The sequence below is a fragment of the Dipodomys ordii genome, unplaced genomic scaffold (assembly GCF_000151885.1).
Source record: "Dipodomys ordii isolate 6190 unplaced genomic scaffold, Dord_2.0 Scaffold19, whole genome shotgun sequence".
NCBI classification, from domain to species: domain Eukaryota; kingdom Metazoa; phylum Chordata; class Mammalia; order Rodentia; family Heteromyidae; genus Dipodomys; species Dipodomys ordii.
In genome coordinates this window covers 10,948,005-10,957,894 of record NW_012267235.1, presented here as the reverse complement: position 1 = coordinate 10,957,894, position 9,890 = coordinate 10,948,005, and the positions used below count along the sequence as shown (strand labels likewise).

Below are 9,890 nucleotides of genomic sequence, written 5' to 3'. Positions count from 1 at the left end.
TCTGGGCTGGGTACTGTCCTGACCTCTTCAGCTTAAGGCTAGCCACAGCGCCACTTCTGGTTTTCTGGTGATTAATTGGAGATAAAAGTCTCATGGATGCTTCTGTCTGGGCTGTCTTTGAACCAGATCCTCACATCTCAGCCTCCTGAGCAGTTAGGATTGATTACAGGTGTGTGCCACTAGTGCCAGGCTAGGTTTTTGCATTCTTAAGTTATTCTTAAGTATATAGTCATATTTAATGCATCTACTGTAAGCTTTTCTTTTTTTTAACACACTTATGAGATTATACTTGAAATATTGCTCTGCCATATGTCATGACTTACCTTGCCAGTTTCTTTCTAAGTCAGAACATTCTACCTGATTTTTATTTTTAATAGTGTATAGCTATCCCCTTGTTACAGGCATGACTTTTTTTTTTTTTTTTTTGAGGGCTTGGATTCAGGGTCTGAGTGCTGTCCCTTAGCTTTTCCTCTCAAGGCTGGTGTTCTACAACTCTAGCAACATCTTTACTTTGGACTTTTTGCTGGTTAACTGGGGATGAGTTTCATAGACTTGCCTGGGCTGGCTTCAACCCACACTCCTGAGTAGCTAGGATTACAGGTGTGAGCCACCAGCACCCAGTGCTCTCTTATTACAGGGAAGCAGTTAGGACTTGTAACCTGGAGATGCTGACCATGCAACTTCAGGTAGTTGTTACTAGACTAGCAACTGAGGCACCCGTGATGTCTTGCCCTCTCTGTCTTGTGAGTCACAGGCAGTTCTTTCTTGTTTTTCTGTGTAAACAATGGTGGACAATTATAGAAAATTCCACAATATCTTAACTTGGTTTTTTTTGTGGTCCTCTATAATTATGGTTTGTTTGGAAGGACCAGATCTATGTACTGTTCACTCTTAAAAGTGTGTCTTACTGTTTCTCCTTATAGTGGGATGCTCTGGTTCATCTTTGTACTTTGACACTTCTATCCTGAACTATACACTTTTCATTAAGGCCATTCTACTAAAACATATTCTAAAATATCAATGTATAAAATAAGTAGAATTTTAATCTTTGGGGTTCCTCAGGTGGGATAAGTATAAATTTAATTTTCTACAGGCTTAAGGGTTTCAGGCAAACTTGGCAGTGTTCCTGTTTTTGTACATGGAAAATGGGTAGTGGCACATAGAATGGGTAGAGTAGCCCTATCCCCCAAATGATGCAGAGAAGAATCTAGGGAAAATCTTCAAGAGTATTAGAAGCAGTATGTCTGATGTTTCCTGAAACTTGTCTTTACCTTCAGTAGAGTAGTTATTAGTCTGTCCCTACAATCTCATTTCTTGGTGGGACTTGGGCATCTTGTGACATGAGAAAAGGCATAAACTAGACTTGGCTTGGTGAGCAGGAGTCTTTGAGCATGGAATGTGCTTCCGATGGTTATGGCCATCAGGGCTCATTGAGCCTGCCTTCCACCTGCCTCCCATTAGAGAGCAGGCATGGCCCCTGTATGCACCTGCTGTTGGGAATGGCTGAAACCGGAGTAGCCTTGGGCTCTCTGCCTGAAGCCCTTCCCCAGGCAGCCTAGAGGTAGAGTAGCTAGTACTTTTGAACAGATCTGAAAAAAGTGCATCCTGATAGAACCAGGTATTTGAATTTGATTTTCATTTGTACAAATTTAATGATGTATTGCTTCTACCAAGAATGGAATATGCTTTTACAGACTAGCCCTTGGACAACAAGCATTTAGCTTATCAGACAGTAGATTGTGTATGCACACTACTACTGTTGTTGCTTGAAGAATCTTTATTTAGCTGCCACATTCCTGAGGAAGTTCTTTTGTGGGTTCATGGTGTTTCTACTTCCTCATTGCTTTTCTTCTCTTCTGTCTTTTTTCAGTCTGCTTGGCTTTTTACTTCTAGCCTTTCTTTTTCTCACTTTGCAAAAGGAAGAGGGCAGCCAGCTCAATCCTCAGATCCGTTATTAAATCTGGCTGGTTTAAAAAAAAAAAAAGAGTCAGGGGCTGGGAAAGTGGCTCAGTGGTGGAGTGTTTGCCTTGCATGCATGAGGTCCTGGCTTTGATTCCTCAGTACCATATAAGCAGAAAAAGCTGGAAGTGGTGCTGTGGTTCAAGTGGTAGAGTGCTCGCCTTGAATTGAAGAGCTGAGGGACAGCGCCCAGGCCCAGAGTTCAGGCCCCCATGACTGACCAAAAAAAAAGCAGCCAATCTTTGTAGGAGTGTAGAAGGATGGCTTGTCATTTCAGCATGCTGCGCCCCTGTCTCTACTGAACAGGTGCTGGTAGCTCCATCACCAGCCTACTAGTGTGGGGTGAGCATGGCCCTCCACCTTCATCTCCCATAGTCTTTGCATGCAGTGAAGCCCTACCATGTAAAACTGCAGCTAAACCAGATGCTTGCTTTATGAGATTAAGTTCCAATTGTTTGAGGGCTTCTTGGAACCACAATTTTATCTAGTCTAGGATCACACTGCTAGTTTCTCAAAGACTGCCGTTTCTACTCGGATTTGTTCCTCCCACCATTCCTAACTCTGCTCTTTATGCCCCCTAAAAGTCTACAGAGTTCATGTGTGATATGGTCACTTGAATTTGCTGTAAGATTAGACATTCTTTTTTTCTCCGCAACTTTAGCTTTTATGTATCACTTGCTCTACTTTTACAAGCCAGTCTTATTTCCTTCAGGTGGTGTGGAGGTGGGCATGGACTAATTTTAAGGCATGATGTGAAAATTGTATTATTGTTTAATATTTTTTCCTTTTTTTTATTAGGCAAGAAAAAGTCATATTTCCCACGTTGTTCATGGGTAACTGAATGTTTGCTGTGCTTTCTTCCTCTCTTTCTTAATCATGGTGTGGAAGAGACATTAACAAACTGGTTTAACTAACTGCTTGGGCTGACTCAGCTTTAACTGACTTACAGACCATGAGTGAGCCTCTGAGATCCTGTCTCACTTGACTGTCTACCATTACTGTTAGTTCAGCTGTGCAGAACCACACCACACCAGTGGTTTGCCCCATGTCTTAGCTACCTGGGAGGCAGAGTAAGGCCAGAAGATTAGCTTGAGCCTAGGAGTTCAGGACCAGCTTTGAACCCAGTGAAACCCTGCCTCGACCAAACCAAACTAGACAGTGAACTCGCTGGTCCTGGGTGGCTGCTCGACTCCCTGGTTGCACTTCCCATGTAGCGTAGGGTGGGCTGACTGCCAGGCCCTAGGATCCCATTTCACTATCTTCATGGAGAATGGGCTCCTCCTGTTCTCTGATTGTTTATGTTTTCTCAAACCAGGCACTAGTGATAATGGACTCCCCTGCCGCTGTGTCTGTTCTTGTATTCCTAGATTAAACTAGGATTAAACTGTAATGGGAGATGGGTCATGTGTAAGATCAGTTCTATGATTCAGAACTGCTTTTCAGTTAGCAAGCCCCTGCTTGGAGTTCTATTTATCCTTGTGGGCTCTGGTGTGTCCTCTCCTCTTCTGTGTTCGTGAGCTGCCTTTGTTTTCTACTGCCCTCTCATGTGTACTGACCTTGCTTCCTTGGCAGACTAGTTTCCTTCCTTTATCTCTGTTGTGTTAGATATATTGTTTTCCTGATTTCTGAATGCACATGGACTCTTTTCTTCCATTCACTACTTCTGTTGCCATTTTACATTGGCTGTAGCACCTTTTTCTTAGCTGGAACCTGTACTTTTCCTTAACTAGATGAATTGTGCAGGTTTGAACACTTTTGCATATAACTAATTTCCAGGGCTGTCTCTCCATTCCTGCCTCCCTTCAGTCCTCTGGGGTCCATGGGATATGATTCTTGGGCTCTTTGGCTCTTCTGGGCACATATGGAGGTGTTTCTTCTCTCAGGAATCTTTTCCCACTGCAGATTTTTGATTGAAAATTCCACCTGTAGGTCAGCTTTTCTTCTCCCTCTGGCTTTAACTTCCCACTTCTTGATTCAGAAAAGTGCTAGGTGAGACCTGGCAGGTTGTCCTCTTTCTACTAGCTTCCCTCCCAAGTCAAGGGTTGCATCTATATCCACACAGAGACTAAGCTTACCCTTGTGCGTCCCTGGCCATGCTGCTTATGGTCCTCTGCTATCGCTGATCTTCACTGGGAGTATAAAAGTGGCTGCCCGCTGAGGGCTGCCAAGTGCCCTGGGCATCTGGAGGCAGGCTGTGGGCTTGACTTCCCTACCCAACAACTCACTGGGTGAGCTTGGGTTACTGCCTGCCCCCCCCCCTTGATTTTTATTTTTTTAGCTCTGTAACAATGGAGATGAACTTGATGTTCCTTAAAAGTTTATCTAACTTGAAAATACTATACCTGCAAGTGGAGCCACCCTGTGCTTGCTGCTTTTGCACACTTTGTTGGACTAGGTGGCAAAATAGTAGCATCTGATAGTGGTCCCTGTCTGCTGAGATTTGGGGGTTGTTTGCAGCACAGCTTCCCCTGTCATAACACTGTGAGGCCAGACAGTTGAGATTCATGTTGCACGTGTAGTTCTTCTGGGAATTTTTAGAAGCAGGCACTGGAAACTCTGGGACTAGACAGATGAAGGGTAAATGGGGCTTTGGAGCTTATTAGGTGATAACTACAGTGGCAGGTAGGATGTGGCCCCGGCATATAGCTCTGAGAAATAAGGAAGGATGATTTAAAGTTTTCAAACATTAAGGGCTCAAAATCCTATCCCAGGAAAAGGGGAAATCTAGGTTGAACAAGCTGCAAAGGACAGATGACATATTACAGCTTCCTTGCCTGTGCTCTTGGCCCTGATTTTATGCATGAAATCTGGACTGTGCTTACTTTCTTGGAATGTGAAGTCTGTCTCTTCAAAGTATTATATGCCACGTATCTCTGCATGCTCATTTCTGTATATGATTACAGACTTCTTCAACCTACAGAGCTGTGTTTTGCAGTGAATGCCCAGCTTCTCTTTTTGTTTTCTTGAGAGTCTTTCTCTCCATGAGTTAATATTCAGCTACCTGGGCCCCTCCATGACCAATGGGGTGACAGTGACAGGCAAGTTGGCTATGTCTCCCAAACTGCTAGTGCAACAGATTCTTTTAGGAAGGCTACAGGCAGGAAGGCGCTCCACCTCTCTTTCCTTCCCTCCCTTCTTGCTTCCTGTAACTGTGCTGCCAAGCGCAGTGGCTGGGGCTTGCCATCTTGCTGGGTGTGCATGGATGCTAAGTATGGGGCTGAGCTGAAAAAAGGCAAAACAACTCCTACCCATCTGTCTTGGCTTGCTAAGCAATTCTTTAAAAAGTTATTTTTCTCCCTTATTAACATATTTATAAGAGGTCTGGAAAATAATAAATTATAAGTAGTGAACAATTTACCCACAATCCAGAGGGAAGAAAAGTAACTACTGTTAAGTTTTCCTCCTATGATACACACATACATGTTACTAACAATATGTGTTTAAACATACATGTGTATATATATAGAAATAGAATCTGTGTATTCTATATTCATATATATGTGTGTGTATCTATGTGTATATATATTTATATATATACATTCTAGACATAGGTACATAGACAGTGACACCTATGTAGCACTTTAGTATGGAATCTAGGATATATACTTCGTACTTTTTCTTCATATCACTTGGATATACACAGTTGGGTAGCCGCTGCTTTTTTGATGTAGTATTTCAGAACGTTCTGAGTATTTTCCCATGCTATTAAAAGCTACATGGAATGTTTGTTTTTTTGGTGCCATCCTGGTGCTTGAACTCAGGACTTGGGGCTGTCCCTGAGCTTCTTTTACTCAAGGCCAGTGTTCTACTTCTTGAGCCACAGCTTGCTCTCTCTTTTTTTAAAGTACTTTATTTGCTCCAGTTGGCTTTGAATTGCTATCCTCAGATTTCAGCTCCCTGAGAAGCTAGTAGGTGTGAGCCACTGGCACCTGTATTTTTTATGGTTATATTTATATTTTGCCATTTTGTTATACAATTACTTATTTAACTAGGTCCCTATGCCAGCTTTTAGACTTGGTCTAGGGGAGAAAAATATTAGTGCTGCAGCTCCAGTAGCCAGTGTGATGAAGTTGCTTAGTTGGTCGTGGTACCTCAGGACTGCGAACCTCCCATTTTCTAACCTGTGCTTTCTGCGCAGCTGCTCATTCCTCATGTGATCAGGTTTCTACTGTGGATCAGGAAGAGGATGAATTATAGAAAGCAGATGAATTTGACTGTGGTTTGTAGAGTGATCTAAAATGTTTTCTCTTTCTTTTTCCCTTCCTCCCTCTCTGATCATCCCCACAGGGCAGTAAACGGCTTTGATCCAGCTTCTCCTCCTCCTGGTCTGGGCTCTTCACGCCCCTCATCAGCACCGGGTATGCTGCCTCTCAGTGTGTGAGTGCCCAGCCTCCAGGTGGGGGCCCCCCCGCCCTCCTCTAACAGCCCAGGACACCCACGCCTCGCCCTTTGGTGCCTGGGCCCAGCCCTGTGCCCCTCCGTCTGCCTCCCCACAGTTGGCAGAGGGCAGGCTGCATGCAGCGGCGGCTGCTGGGCCCTGCTCAGCCCTAGGACTCTGCGCGATATCAATACTGGCTATTTTCTCTTCTTGCCGTAGTGCCGTTGGTTTCACATGATTGCACTTTTGTGGGTCACAAGGTGATACATGTGTGTATTACTTGGTCATTGGATGCAGAAGTACCCGTTCATCACACCTGCCTCATAGCCCCCACTCTGCTGTGCTGATAGGATTTAGTTGTGTTTAGGACATTACAGATCTTCTAGAACTTCTCCCCCAATCAGGTTGACGTGTGCCCTTCTAAGCTCCTACCCAAACATCTTCAGTGCTCATAATCATGTGTCCCCCCCAGCTCCACCCCTGCCGTTTTTGGCGAAGAGTCAGGAAGGTCACTGAATTCGGGAACATTGTCTGCACCTTCTCATTTTACGTAAGCAGTTTCCATTCCATGGGATTGCCTCCCAAAGCAGCGAGATGCTGTCAGGGCTGCAGGTGGCAGCAGCCTCCAGGGCTGGGCACACCCAGGCTACACCTCTGTGCTGCCGCCTCCTCCTCCTCGTGCCTCAGACTCAGGGGAGGTGGTGGCAACATCCCCACCAGCTTTCCAGTCCTTCAGTTCAGCGACATCGTCAGAGCATTTTTGTTTTCTCTTCTGAAGGTCTGTCCATTGCACTGGGGAAAGGTTGAGGGGCCTGATTCTGGGGGCTAGCCCATGCCAGCTTCTGGGGGCAGACTGACCAAAAGTGGTTGTCCCTTGCATCCTTTGATTGCTCTCATGCTGCACTTACTGTTTACATTTGTTTTATTGTACATAGGTTTGTAAACATTATTGCCTAAGATATTTGTATATAACTTGGGCTTTGTAGCTTTTATTTATTCAGAACTCATACGGCATGTTAATGACTTATGATGGTGTCCTACTTTGGGCAGCTGTATAGGTTCATCATGTGGCTAAAAAAATACTTCCCCTCCGAAAGAAAATCTTTTAATGTGTAAACAATAAATTTCACAGAAAATAATGATCGAGGTTGCTTTATTGGGTCTCTGCCATCCTGAGAAGAGCTTGAGCATACAAAGCCAGGTTCAAGTGTCGTCTTCATGCGGTGTGCGGATGGACGGCAGCTGTGGAGTGGGGCGAGACTCAGGTGGTCTTGGCAGATGGCTTATGCACTGAGCAGGCGTGCGTGTGCCAATCTGTGAGCCATATGTTTTCAGCTTTGTATGATTTCCAGGGGCAGCTTTGTTGAGCCCAGGCCTATACAAAAGCCTGGGGGAAGGACTAGAACTTGGAGAGGGCTTCCAGGCAATGGGGAATTAGGAACAGATGGGGAGCTGGTCCTCCAGTTGTGCTGCATACAACAGTGTGTGACCGCTGTTGGGCTGGGATTTGAGTTCACATGGAGTTGATCTTCTCTCATGTTGCTCTCCTACAAATGAGAGACAATGCCCAGTGCCAAGACACCTCAAGTGGGTATGAGTGCATCAGATTATTAAGGCACCTACAGCAGCATAAACTGATAGTAGGTTTATAGTTTTGAAAAATGTAAGCGAATGAAAAGCCAAGATTCCTAAGCAAATAAGGAACTAAGTCGGGATACACTCACGTTTCTTCTGTCTGCTAGTGGATGGACAGGAATGTCTGCTGTTACTGGTCCTGGACATTTTGTCCTGCGCCAACTCTCCTGGAGCCTTCTGCCACACTGTGCACTGGGCCAGCTGCTTTAAGTCTTTTAATGATGTTTAGCAGCACTCAGCTTCTTGCCCAGCCGTGGAGGATTAGATCAGAGGTAATTTCAAATCTAAAACATCGTAAGTAGAGCTCCTTTGGTAAAAGCAAGCACGAAGTTGGGAGCTCTGAGTCCTTATCCTTGGCTCTGAGTGACTTCTTAGATTCTTGTTAGCTGCAGCATTGCTGGGCTCATCCTGACAATTCTGCCAGTTGCTTAAATCAGTGGGTTGCTGGCTGGAGGAGACCCTAGCTATAGCAGTCACGAGCCATTCACAGGATGTGCCCCCTGCTCTGTGTCCAGGAGAACACCGGGTCCCAGAAAGCATGCTGTCATCTTCCACTCCCCCCATGAGCAGGTCTTCACTGTTTATTTTCAACTGTCAGTTTTTTATAATTTTTTTATTATTATAAAGGTCATGTGTATAGAGAGATTAAAGTTTCATAAGTCAGGTAATGAGTGCATTTTGACAGTGTCACCTCCTCCCTTGCTCTCTCCCAGTTTTTCCCTCCTGTCTCCACCCACAGTTATATAGTTCATTTTCAGCATAGTGTCTGAGTACCACTGTTACATTTATTCACCCTTTGTCCATTTCTTTGCCTCCCCTTACCCATATTCTCTCCCCCCAGACAGATAAACAAGACAAAAAGGAAAAAGAACCTCGCTTCCATTTCCTGCAGTTCATTTCAATAAATATTTTGACAGATGCACACAGGCATTGCACCTTTGTGTTCTCCTTGTAAAAGTATTCTCCTTTGGTCTAGCTGTGTGTGAAAGCCTGAGTCCTGTATAATTGATCATATCTGGGTGTATTTTTTTATTTTTTTAAATAAGTGTTTTATTGTGAAAATACTGTACAGAGGGGTTACAATCACATGAGCCAAAGTAATGAGTACATTTCTTATCAAGCATTGTGGCCTCCTCCTTTGTTCTGGGTGTATTTTAGATTGAGCTTTTGCATATGAGGGAAAACGTGCTGTTTGTCTTTCTGAGCTTGGCTTACCTCATTTAACATGATTTCTTCTCAGACTAACCATTTCCCTGAAAATGACTTTCAAATTTTTAAATATATAATTTTATTGCTATGAAGTGTTATACAGGGGCTAGGAAAGTGGCTCATTGGTAGAGTGCTTGCCTTGCATGCATGAGGTCCTGGCTTTGATTCCTTAACACCGCTTATGCAGAAAAAGCTGGAAGTGGCACTGTGGCTCAAGTGGTAGAGCGCTAGCTTTGAGCTGAAGAGCGGAGGGACAGCGCCCAGGCCCAGAGTTCAGGCCCCATGACTGACAAAAAAAATTAACACAAAATGTACTCACTGTGTTAGTTTCTAAACTCTACTTTTGTCACTGGCAAAACCTCTTCAACATCTGGCAAGACTAAATATTGTATATTAGGATTCATCTGTCTCAAAATTAAAATGTATAGATGCCAGAGACAAAAACCCATACACCATAAACCCACTTCTCCTTCTCCTGCCTGAGCAAGTATAAGTACCTGTGTACTACTCAGAAGTGGTGTCATCCCATTTCCAAAAGGCAAAATTTCATTATGAATTTTTTTTTTTAATTTTTTTTGGGTCTGGTCGTGGGGCCTGAACTCTGGGCCTGGGCTCTGTCCCTCAGCTCTTCAGCTCAAGGCTAGCACTCTACCACATGAGCCACAGCGCCACTTCCGGCTTTTTTCTTTTTGCTTATGTGGTGCTGAGG

General features: G+C 44.3%; 1 protein-coding gene across 5 annotated transcripts in view; it reads left to right on the top strand.

Annotated features, from left to right (window-relative positions):
* Nucleotides 1-9,890, top strand: part of Ndel1 (nudE neurodevelopment protein 1-like 1) — an 83,421-nt gene that overhangs the window by 69,688 nt on the left and 3,843 nt on the right. For 2 of the 5 annotated variants that reach the window (XM_013013303.1, XM_013013302.1), the window contains exons 9-10: nucleotides 6,247-6,317; nucleotides 6,557-7,476. In XM_013013303.1, coding sequence (XP_012868757.1) covers nucleotides 6,247-6,317; nucleotides 6,557-6,684 — 199 coding nt within the window. In that variant the 3' untranslated portion in view covers nucleotides 6,685-7,476. Of the gene's footprint in view, nucleotides 1-2,757; nucleotides 2,793-6,246; nucleotides 7,477-9,890 lie in introns of those variants that run through there. The other 3 variants (XM_013013306.1, XM_013013304.1, XM_013013305.1) reach the window with 3 other exon arrangements.